At 36.0% G+C, this 12,968-nt stretch overlaps 1 protein-coding gene across 1 annotated transcript in view; it reads right to left on the bottom strand.

Annotated features, from left to right (window-relative positions):
- Positions 1-7,242: 7,242 nt before the first annotated feature.
- The window catches only part of LOC149445216 (E3 ubiquitin-protein ligase MID2-like), a gene marked incomplete at its 3' end in the record, with an annotated part of 226,564 nt that continues 220,838 nt past the window's right edge, over positions 7,243-12,968 (bottom strand). Inside the window, exon 7 of the mRNA XM_089654077.1 lies at positions 7,243-7,386. Within this exon, the coding sequence (XP_089510203.1) occupies positions 7,243-7,386 (144 nt within the window). The remainder of the gene's footprint in view (positions 7,387-12,968) is intronic.

The following is a 12,968-nucleotide window of genomic DNA, read 5'->3' as shown; positions in this document are numbered from 1 at the left end:
ATTCTTATTTTCATCCTACTGCTTCTTCTTCTTCTTCATCCTCATCCTCATCCTCAGAAGAAGAGGATGAGGATGAGGATGAAGAAGAAGAAGAAGAAGTAGGATGAAAAGAAGAATAATTCCAAGCCGGCAAAAAGTGTATGTGCAGAGTTCCTCTATTTCTGACAGTTCTCTGACAGCTTCTTCACATGTACAGCGGTTGAAACATCTGTATCCTACATGTAAACTAATAGATACAATGTTTCAACCGCTAAACATGTGTTCCTTCTGTCAGAGAACTGTCAGAAATAGCGGAGCTCACTGCAGGGACACTTTTGCCGGCTGATCGGGAAATGTTCGATTCGCGCACCCGAAGTAGGCAAAATTTCGGTTTCGCCGCGAATCGAATATTTCCTGAAATTCGACTCGAATTCCGGTTCGCCTGGTTCGATTCGCTCATCTCTAATAATAATGCAATAATAAACACCGACAATTATACTAATAACAACAACAATATTATTATTGCTATTATTTGTAATTATTTCATTATTATTATTATTATTATTATTATTATTATTAATAATAATAAAAATAATAAACATCAACAATAATAATTCAATAATAAATACCAGCAATGATATTCTGAAAGTATTTGGTTGTTTTTTTTTTCTTTTTTAAATCAGAGAAAACAAGCCAATGCGTTTTGGGGCTTTAAGAACTTTCTCTTCATCGGAGTTAAAAACCCATCATAATGAAATAGGAATTTAATAATAAAATCATAATGTTATATAATAGTAATAATAATAACAACAATATTATTATTGCTATTATTTTTAATGATTTCATTATTATTATTCATAATAATACTAATAATAATATTAATAATAAAATAATAATAAACACCAACAATAATAATAATGCAATAATAAATACCAACAATGATACTAATAATAACAAAATTATTATTGCTATTATTTGTAATTATTTCATTATTATTATTATTATTATTATTATTAATAATAATAATAATAATAAAATAAACACCAACAATAATAATAATGCAATAATAAATACCAACAATTATACTAATAACAATATTATTATTGCTATTATTTGTAATTATTTCATTATTATTATTATTATTATTATTATTATTATTATTAATAATAATAATAAAAAAATAATAAATATCAACAATAATAATAATTCAATAATAAATACTAACAATGATAATAACAAAAATATTATTATTGCTATTATTTTTAATTATTTCATTATTATTATTTTTATTAATAATAAAATAATAAACACCAACAATAATAATAATAATGCAATAATAAATACCAGCAATAATAATAATTCATATGATTATTATTGTTAATAATATTATTACTATTAAAAATGATAAATACCATAGTGATAAATACAATATTATTTTGCCTTGCCTGTTTGCTCCATCCTCATAATAATGAAATAATAATTCAATACAATACAAATTATTAATATTATTTACCAATAATATTATTATTGCTATTATTTTTATTTCATTATTATTATTATTATTATTAATATTAATAATAATAATAATAATAATAATAATAATGCCCGACCTAATTTAGATCCAGTGATATCATCACTGTATCTCTGTGCTTCTCTATGCAATGCCAACAGATGACAGCTGCCTGGCTATATTTTGTCTTCCCTGGTTCCTACATCCTCATCATAATAAAATAATCATTTTAAATCTTGATGATAATAATTTAACAAGAATAATAATATTATTGTGATTATTTGTAAATATTTAATTATGTTTTTTATTATTATTATTATTATTATTATTATCATTATTGATGATAAAAAAAAATAAAGCAGTAATGAATACCAAAAATATTAATAAAAATGTAAAAATAATGAAATAATCAATTTATTTAAATGAAAATGTATTATTATTATTCGTAACTATTTAATTATGTTTATCTTTATTAATATTATTATTAATGATGATAAAAAATAATAACACAATGATAAATACCAAAAACAATAATACAAATGTAAAAATAATGAAATAATAATCAATTTATTTAAATAAAAACTTATTACTATTATTATTTGCAACTATTTAATTCTGTTTAATTTTATTAATATTATTATTATTGATAAAAAATAATAAAGCAGTAATAAATACCAAGAATAATTATAAAAATGTAAAAATAATGAAATAATAACCAATTTATTTAAATAAAAACATACTATTATTATTATTCGTAACTATTTAATTATGTTTATCTTTATTAATATTATTATTAATGATGATAAAAAATAATAAAGCAATGATAAATACCAAAACAATAATACAAATGTAAAAATAATGAAATACTAAGCAATTTATTTAAATGAAAACTTATTACTATTATTATTTGCAACTATTTAATTCTGTTTATTTTGATTAATATTATTATTGATGATAAAAAATAATAAAGCAGTAATAAATACCAAAAATAAGAATATAAAATGTAAAAATAATGAAATAATCAATTTATTTAAATGAAAACTTATTACTATTATTATTTGCAACTATTTAATTCTGTTTATTTTTATTAATATTAATATTATTATTGATGATAAAAAATAATAAAGCAGGAATAAATACCAAAAATAATAATAAAAATGTAAAAATAATGAAATAATAATCAATTTATTTAAATGAAAACTTATTACTATTATTATTTGCAACTATTTAATTCTGTTTATTTTGATTAATATTATTATTATTGATGATAAAAAATAATAAAGCAGTAATAAATACCAAAAATAATAATAAAAATTTAAAAATAATGAAATAATAACCAATTTATTTAAATGAAAACATATTAGTATGATTATTTGTAACTATTTAATTATGTTTATCTTTATTAATATTATTATTAATGATGATAAAAAATAATAAAGCAATGATAAATACCAAAAATAATATTACAAATTTAAAAATAATGAAATAATAACCAATTTATTTAAATGAAAACATATTAGTATTATTATTCGGAACTATTTAATTATGTTTATCTTTATTAATATTATTATTAATGATGCTAAAAAATATAAAACATTGATAAATACCAAAAACAATAATACAAATGTAAAAATAATGAAATAATAACCAATTTATTTAAATGAAAACATATTAGTAATATTCGTAACTATTTAATTATGTTTATCTTTATTAATATTATTATTAATGATGATAAAAAATAATAAAGCAATGATAAATACCAAAAACAATAATACAAATGTAAAAATAATGAAATAATAATCAATTTATTTAAATTAAAACTTATTACTATTATTATTTGCAACTATTTAATTCTGTTTATTTTTATTAATATTATTATTATTATTGATGATAAAAAATAATAAAGCAGTAATAAATACCAAAAATAATAATAAAAATGTAAAAATAATGAAATAATAACCAATTTATTTAAATGATGTTTATCTTTTTTAATATTATTATTAATGATGATAAAAAATAATAAAGCAGTAATAAATACCAAGAATAATAATAAAAATGTAAACATAATGAAATAATAACCAATTTATTTAAATGAAAACATATTATTAGTAACTATTTAATTATGTTTATCTTTATTAATATTATTATTAATGATGATAAAAAATAATAAAGCAATGATAAATACCAAAAATAATAATACAAATGTAAAAATAATGAAATACTAATCAATTTATTTAAATGAAAACTTATTACTATTATTATTTGCAACTATTTAATTCTGTTTATTTTGATTCATATTATTATTATTATTGATGATAAAAAATAATAAAGCAGTAATAAATACCAAAAATAATAAGAAAAATGTAAAAATAATGAAATAATAATCAATTTATTGAAATGAAAACTTTCCATTTTCATTTAATAAAAATGTAAAAGTCAGCATTATCCAATAAAACAACACAAAGCTGCATATAAACGGGTAAAGATATGCAGTAAACCCCTTGAAATACGTGAATAATAACTGCAGTGCAGCAATTATTATTCACGTTACCATTTTCATTACCCAACTTGTGGGAAGTTCACAGTGTGCAGTGAAATCAGAGGGATTTCAGTCCAGGAGAGGAGGCGGTTCAACTGTGCAATAAGTGAAGGGAGGCCGGAAATCAGATTTATATCGACCCCACTCTAGCACGATAAAAAAAAAAAAAATGGCTTGTGCGCGTCAGTGTGCTTTTGCTATAATATATATATACCCCCAGGCAGTATACACAAATGTCTTAATTATGCAGCGCGGTACAATAGATGATTTTCTGTCGGATTTTCTGGTCTACACAGTTTCTAAGGTAGAGGAAACACGAGACAATCAGAAATAAATACAGCTCACACTGTTGTAAAATATATGTGGGGATCTCACACTTTCAGGAAGATATCTTCTACTGAAATCAATTAAGATCAATTCACACCTCTGAGTGCAATTTGTAGCAATTCACACCACGTTGTTTCGTTCTGCAAAATTCCCGCTCTGCCGTTACCGCTGAGCCGGGTGCAATTGTGGAACCGGAATATCATTTTACTATGATTGTAGCATGGACTCGCACAGATCGCCGTGTGTTCGCTACATTCCCAGGGCTGGGCTGCCTTTCATGTGACGTGTGAGGAGTCTGTAGAAATGTGAATGTGCTCATAGACAAGTCATAACTTACGGCAAAAGGCCAAACGGTAATATCACCAGCACACAATCTGCACCGTTGAGGCACCCTTTTTAGTTGACTTGTCCCCTCATTAGCTGATTTGCCCTTTTGTTAGTTGACTTGCCCCCTTGTTAGTTGACCCACTCCCTTGTTACTTGTCCTGACCCTTCATTATTTGACTTGCCTCCTTGTTAATTGACCCACCCCCTTGTCAGTTGACCTGCCCCTTCATTATTTGACTTTCCCCCTCGTTACTTGATCCACCCCCTTCTTACTTGACCTGCCCCTTCAATATTTGACTTGCCCCCTTGTTAGTTGATCCACCCCCTTCTTACTTGACCTGCCCCTTCGTTATTTGACTTGCCCCCTCGTTAGTTGACCCACCCCCTTGTTAGTTGACTTACCCCCTTGTTAGTTGACCTGCCCCTTCATTATTTGACTTGCTCCTTCGTAGTTGACCCACCCCCTTGTTACTTGACCTGACCCTTCATCATTTGACTTGCCCCCTCGTTAGTTGACCCACCCCCTTGTTAGTTGACCTGCCCCTTCATTATTTGACTTTCCCCCTCGTTAGTTGATCCACCCCCTTCTTACTTGACCTGCCCCTTCATTATTTGACTTGCCCCCTCGTTAGTTGATCCACCCCCTTCTTACTTGACCTGCCCCTTCGTTATTTGACTTGCCTCCTCGTTAGTTGACCCACCCCCTTGTTAGTTGACTTACCCCCTTGTTAGTTGACCTGCCCCTTCATTATTTGACTTGCTCCTTCGTAGTTGACCCACCCCCTTGTTACTTGACCTGACCCTTCATCATTTGACTTGCCCCCTCGTTAGTTGACCCACCCCCTTGTTAGTTGACCTGCTCCTTCATTATTTTACTTGCCCCCCTCATTAGTTGATCCACCCCCTTGTTACTTGACTTGCCCCCTCGTTAGTTGATCCACCCCCTTCTTACTTGACCTGCCCCTTCACTATTTGACTTGCCCCCTCGTTAGTTGATCCACCCCCTTCTTACTTGACCTGCCCCTTCGTTATTTGACTTGCCCCCTCATTAGTTGATCCACACCCTTCTTACTTGACCTGCCCCTTCATTATTTGACTTGCTCCTTCGTAGTTGACCCACCCCCTTGTTACTTGACCTGCCCCCTCGTTAGTTGACCCACACCCTTGTTACTTGACCTGCCCCTTCGTTATTTGACTTGCCCCCTCGTTAGTTGACCCACCCGCTTGTTACTTGACCAGCTCCTTCATTGTGTGACTTGCCCCCTCGTTAGTTGATCAGCCCCATTGTCAGTTGACTTACTTCTTCATAATAGACTTGCCCTCTCATTAGTTGACATGCCACATTGTCAGTTGACTTTTCCCCTCATTAGTTGACTTGCTCTCTCGTTAGTTGTCCCCTCGTTAGTTGACTTACCCCCTCATTAGTTGACATGCCCCATTGTCAGTTGACTTGTCCCCTCATTAGTTAACTTGTCCCCTCAGTTGACTTGCCCTCTCATTAGTTGACATGCCCCATTGTCAGTTGACTTGTCCCCTCATTAGTTAACTTGTCCCCTCATTAGTTGACTTGCCCTCTCATTAGTTGACATGCCCCATTGTCAGTTGACTTGTCCCCTCCTTTGTTGACTTGCTCTCTCGTTAGTTGGCTTGCCCTCTTGTTAGTTGATCAGTCCCATTGTCAGTTGTTTTGTCCTCTCTTTAGCTGACTTACCTTCTCATAATAGACTTGCCCCCTCATTAGTTGACATGCCCCATTGTCAGTTGACTTGTCCCCTCTGTAGTTGACTTGCTCTCTTGTTAGTTGGCTTGCCCCCTTGTTAGTTGACCTGCCCTATTGTCATCTGACTTGCCATTGCCTACCCCCTCAGTAGTTGACTTGCCCCATTGTCAGCTAACTTGTCCCGACGTTAGCTGAATTGCCCCCTCGTTAGTTGACATGTCCCATTGTCAGTTGACTTGTCTCCTCATTAGCTGACCTGCCCCCTCATTAGTTGACATGCCGCATTGTCAGTTGACTTTTCCCCTCAGTAGTTGATTTGCTCTCTCATTAGTTGACCCGCCCCCCTTGTTAGTTGACCTGCCTCTTCATTATTTGACTTGCCCCCTTGTTAGTTGATCTGCCCCATTGTCAGTTGACTTGTCCCCTCGTTAGTTGACTTACCCCCTCATAATAGACTTGCCCTCTTGTTAGTTGACATGTCCCATTGTCAGTTGACTTGTCCCCTCTATAGTTGACCCGCCCCCCATTAGTTGACCTACCCCCTTGCTAGTTGACTTGTCCCATTGTCAGCTGACTTGTCCCCACATCAGTTGACTTGCCTTCTCATTAGCTGAATTGACCCCCCATTAGCTCACCTGCCCCCTCATTAGTTGACATGCTCCATTGTCAGTTGACTTATCACCTAATTAATTGACTTTCCCTCTCGTTAGTTGACTTGCCCTGATGTATTATATGATGATAGGACAATAACATACATGTGGAGCTCTTGAGATCCAGATCACATTCATAAATGATACTTAACACATCCAACTTCTATCTACTGGAAAAGTGGCCACTTACTTATGAAGTTGGCTTGCCCGGTATAGATGGTGTATTGCAGCTCATAGGAACCAACGCTAAATTCATCATCAGACATCCAGTGCACTGTGATCGTATCGTGAGACGCGGTGCAGAGTTCCTCACGGATGGTGGGAGGGTTTGGAGCTGTGAATTGAACAGAGACAAGGATACATTACAGGAAAACAGGTAATACAATTGATATATATATATATATATATATATACATATACACACACACTGGGGCATAATTTAGGGGGTAGAGGGAGATTTTGGGTTGAAATCCGGTATAATATATACAGTGCATTCATAAAGTATTCAGACCCCCTTCAGTTTTTTCAATGTTGTTATGTTGCAGCCTGATACTACAGTTGTTTAAATTCATTTTTTCTCATTGATTTACACTCAATACCCCATCATGACAAAGCCAAAACGGAATTTTAGAAATGTTTGCGAATGTATAAAAAAGGAAAAACTGAAATCTCACATCGGCATAAGTATTCAGACCCTTTGCAGCAACACTTGAATTTAGCTCAGGTGGCTCCCATTTCCCTTGATCAATGCGGAGATGTTGGTTGGAGTCCACCTGTGGTAAATTCAATTGATTAAACATGATTTGGAAAGGCACACACCTCTCCATAAGAGGCTTCATAGCTGACAATGCATATTGTATCAGAGCAAAAGGAACTGCCCGCAGAGCTCAGAGACAGAATTATTGCAAGGCACAGATCTGGGGAAGGCTGAAAAAACATTCTACTGTACTGAAGGTTCCCAAGAACACAGTGGCCTCCATAATTCTCAAATGGAAGAAGTTTGGCACAACCTGGACTCCACCAAAAGCTGGACACCCGGCCAAACTGAGCAATCAGGGGAGAAGGGCCTTGGTAAGAGAGGTGACTAGGAACCTGATTGGCTGAGCTCCAGAGATCCTGTCTGGAGATGGGACCAGATGTTCCTTAAGGACAACCATCACTGTAGCCCTTCACCAATCTGGGTTTTATGGCAGAGTGGGTAGACCGAAAGCTCTCCTCAGTGCAAAACACATGAAAGCCCGCTTGGAGTTTTGCAAGAAAGCACCTGAAGAACTTTCAGACTGTAAGGAACAAGATTCTGTGGTCTGATGAAACCAATGTTTGGCCTCAATTCTGTGGTAAATTAAATTGATTCAACATGATTTGGAAAGGCACATACCTCTCCATAAGAGGCTTCATAGCTGACAATGCATATTGTATCAGAGCAAAAGGAACTGCCCACAGAGCTCAGAGACAGGATTATTGCAGGGCACAGATCTGGGGAAGGCTGCAAAAAAATTCTACTGCACTGAAGGTTCCCAAGAACACAGTGGCCTCCATAATTCTCAAATGGAAAAAGTTTGGCACAACCAAGACTCCTCCAAAAGCTGGTCACCCAGGCAAACTGAGCAATCGGGGGAGAAGGTCCTTGGTAAGAGAGGTGACCAGGAACCTGATTGGCTGAGCTCCAATCTGGGTTTTATGGCATAGTGGCTCTCCTCAGTGCAAAACACATGAAAGCCCGCTTGGAGTTTGCAAGAAAGCACTTGAAGAACTTTCAGACTGTGAGGAACAAGATTCTGTGGTCTGATGAAACCAATGTTTGGCCTCAATTCTAAACATTGTATCTGGAGGCATCGCTCATCACCATGCTTCAGGGGTGTTTTTCAGCAGCAGAGACTGGGAAGACTGGTCAGGGTTATGGGAAAGCTGAATGGAGCAAAGTACGGAGATATCCTCAATGAAAACCTGTTCCAGGGCGCTTAGCACCTCAGACTGGGCCGAAGGTTCACCTAACCACACAGCCGAGACAACACAGGAATGGCTTAAGGACAACTCTGTGAATGTCCTAGAGTGGACCAGCCAGAGCCTTGACTTGAACCCTATTGAACATTTCTGGACAGATCTGAAAATGGCTGTCCACCACCGCTTCCCATCCAACCTGACTGAGCAAAGAAAAATGGCAGAAACCCCCCAATCCAGGTGTGCAAAGCTTGTGGCAAAGACTCGAGAATGGCATTGCTGGTAAAGGTGTTTCAACAAACTGCTGAGTAAAGGGTCTGAATACTTAAAGTGGTTCTAAAGGTTCAAGGGTTTTTTCCTTCATGCATTCTATGCATGAAGGCAAAAAACTTTCTGTGTGCAGCATCCCCCCCCCAGCCCCCTAATGCTCACCTAAGCTCCCTCCCGATCCAGTGATGTGCACTGGAGTCTCGGCTATCCCGGGGCTCACTCTCCTCATTGGCTGAGACAGAAGCAGGAGCCATTGGCTCCCACTGCTGTCAATCAAAGTCAGTGAGCCAAAGAGAAGAGAAAGGAGGCAGGGTTGAGCCACGGCCCCGTGTGTGAATGGATACAAGGAGCAGCGGGTGCCCCGAGAGTAAGCTGCTTGCTGTGGGGGCACCCTACAGGAGGGAGGGGCTAGGACCCGAGAAGAGGAGGATCCAGTACAAAACCACTACACAGAGCAGGTAAGTATAGACATGTTTGGTATTTAAAAAAAACAAAAGGCCTTTCTAATCACTTTAACCCCTCGCCCTCCAGAGGATTTACCCCCCTTCCTGGCCAGGCCTTTTTTTTCGCGTCATGGCGCTGCAATATATTTAACATACAATTGCGCGGTCATGCAACGCTGCACCCAAATGAAATTTCCATCCTTTTTCCCCCACAAATTGAGCTTTCTTTCGGTGGTACTTGATCGCCTCTGCGGTTTTTATTTTTTTGCGCTATAAACAAAAAAAGACCGACAATTTTGAAAAAAAACTATATTTTTTACCTTTTGCTATAAAAACCGTCCAGTAAAAACAAATTTGTAAAAAATCTAATTTCAGCATAAATTTAGGCCAAAATGTATTCTGCTCCGTGTCTTTGCTAAAAAAAAAAAAAAACCCAATACCTTGAAATTAATTGGTTTACGTGAAAGTTATAGCGTTTACAAATGGCGGTATAGATAATGGGATTTTTTTTTATATACTAGTAATGGCGGCGATCAGCGACTTATAGCGGGACTGCGGTGGGCATTCTGACACTGGGGGGGAACGAACGTGCCACTGACATCCCCAGTGACACCAATACAGTGATCAGTGCTAATAAAAAGCACTGACACTGTACTAATGGCACTGGGGAGGAAGGGGTTAATATCTGGGGGATCAAAGGGTTAACTGTGTGCGATTTACTGTGTAAGCATGCTGCTTTGTATTTCTTTGCTATGCAGAGCCATACAAAGCAGTGTGCTGGAGCTGACAGGCGAGAGATCTGTGTTGTTTACATACACACCTCTCCCCTGTCAGTGTTCCTCGGCGATCACCGGGTGCCTGCGGGGAATCTCTGGCTGTATATATATATATATATATATATATATATATATATATATATATATATAAAAATACTTCTACAGGGCGGCAGGGCTGCGCAAAATCATGTGTATATATAAATATATTATATATATATATATATATATATATATATATAAATAAAACAATGAATTTAAACAACTGTAGCATCAGGCTGCAACACTGAAAAAAGTAGAGGGGGTCTTTATGAATGCACTGTATGTACGTGTATAATATATATATATATATATATGTGTGTGTATTTTAATTTTTTTTTCTGTAGCAAGCAATGTCTTTTATTACTCCCTAAGATATAATTACCAGGCTTGCAAAATTCTTTCAGGAGAAGCTCAGATTCTACTGATGTAGCCACACCCCCAAAACTACATCTCCCAAGATCTTGTCATCCAGTCAGCAGACAGGTGTGACAACGCACCTTTTTGAGTGCAGCAGACTTAGCGTTGTCAGCCAAAACAGGAAGTTAGGAGCATACTGCATTTCTAGCAAATCAGCAAGTATTTTTCTGTGCTTCTTAAAACAAAAAATAACAAAAATGAAACATGTGGAAGTGTGTAGGAATTGCAAAGATGTACTATAAATTATATTTTTTTCCACACCATAAACATTAATTTAATTGGCACCCAGGAGATAATTTATACAGTTTCTACGGTTGGTTCAGTTATAAAATGATCGCAAATATTTTTCTCCCCGCTGGAGTAATAGGATTTTTGTTTGCCTTCCTCTGGATCAGCTGTGAGTATAGAATTCTGTATACGGAGGTTTTCTATTTATTTTTTCTATTTTTTTCTTTAATGAGGAGCCTAGGCATTCATTTACATTGTTTTTCCTGTCTATTCCGTTAGAAAGTTGTTGCAAGTATTTTATCTCTGCTGGAGCAATAAGGATTTTTTATGTTTTCCTCCTCATTAACTATAGGTATACAGTTGCAAGAAAAAGTATGTGAACCCCTTGGGATTACGTGGAGTTTTGCATGAATTGGGCATAAAATGTGCTCTGAACGTCATCTAAGTCACAACAATAGAAGAACACAGTCTGCTGAACATAATACTACACAAACATTAGATGTTGCCATGGTTTAATTGCACATAACATGTAAACATTCACAGTGCAGGGAGGAAAAAGTATGTGAACCTTTGGACTTAATAACTGGTTGACCCTCCTTTGGCAGCAATAACCTCAACCAAACGTTTCCTGTAGTTGCAGATCAGACCTGCACAACAATCTGGAGTCATTTTGAACCACTCCTCTTCACAAAACTGTTTCAGTGTAGCAATATTCTTGGGATGTCTGGTGTGAATCGCTCTCTTAAGGTCATGCCACAGCATTTCAATCGGGTTGAGGTCAGGACTCTGACTGGGCCACTCCAGAAGGCGTATTCTGTGCTGTTGCAGCCATTGTTTTGTTGAATTACTTGTATGCTTTGGGTCATTGTCCTGTTGCATCACCCATCCTCTGCGGAGCTTCAGTTGGCAGACAGATGGTCGTACGTTTTCCTGCAAAATGTCTTGATAAACTCTGGAATTCATTTTCCCATCAATGACAACAATCCGTCCAGGCCCTGAGGCAGCAAAGCAGCCCCAAACCATGATGCTCCCTCCGCCATGTTTCACAGTGGGGATGAGGTTTTGATGTTGGTGTGCTGTGCCTTTTTATCTCCACACATAGTGTTGTGTGTTCTTCCCAAACAACTCAATCTTGGTTTCATCTGTCCACAGTATATTTTGCCAGTAGTGCTGTGGAACATCCAGGTGCTCTTTTGCAAACTTCAAACGTGCTGCAATCTTCTTTTTGGACAGCAATGGCTTCCTCCGTGGTGTCCTCCCATGTACTCCATTCTTGTTGAATGTTTTCCTTATTGTAGATGTGTCAACAAAAATGTTAGCATGTGCCAGAGATTTCTGTAGGTCTTTAGCTGACACTCTGGGATTCTTCTTTACCTCATGCAGCATTCTGCGCTGTGCTCTTGCTGTCATTTTTACAGGACGAACACGCCTAGGGAGAGTAGCAACAGTGCTAAACTTTCTCCATTTGTAGACAGTCTGTCTTACCGTGGACACATGAACATCAAGGCTTTTGGAGATACTTTTGTAACCCTTTCCAGCTTCATGCAAGTCAACAATTCTTGATCGTAGGTCTTCTGAGAGCTCTTTTCTGCGAGGCATGGTTCACATCAGACAGTGCTTCTTGAAACCAGTAAACCCAAAACAGGTGTCAGCAACACATCCAATATCATCACACTGATTGGAGTCAAGGTTGGCTCACTCCTGGCTCCAATTAGCTCTGGGAGAAGTCATTAAGCTAGGGCCTCACATACTTTTTCCTCCCTGCACTGTGAATGTTTACATGTTATGTGCAATTAAACCAT

Source organism: Staurois parvus, unplaced genomic scaffold (assembly GCF_062004578.1).
Source record: "Staurois parvus isolate SC_StPar_1 unplaced genomic scaffold, SC_StPar_1.0 ptg000739l, whole genome shotgun sequence".
NCBI lineage: Eukaryota > Metazoa > Chordata > Amphibia > Anura > Ranidae > Staurois > Staurois parvus.
This window is presented reverse-complemented; position numbering and strand designations above follow the sequence as displayed.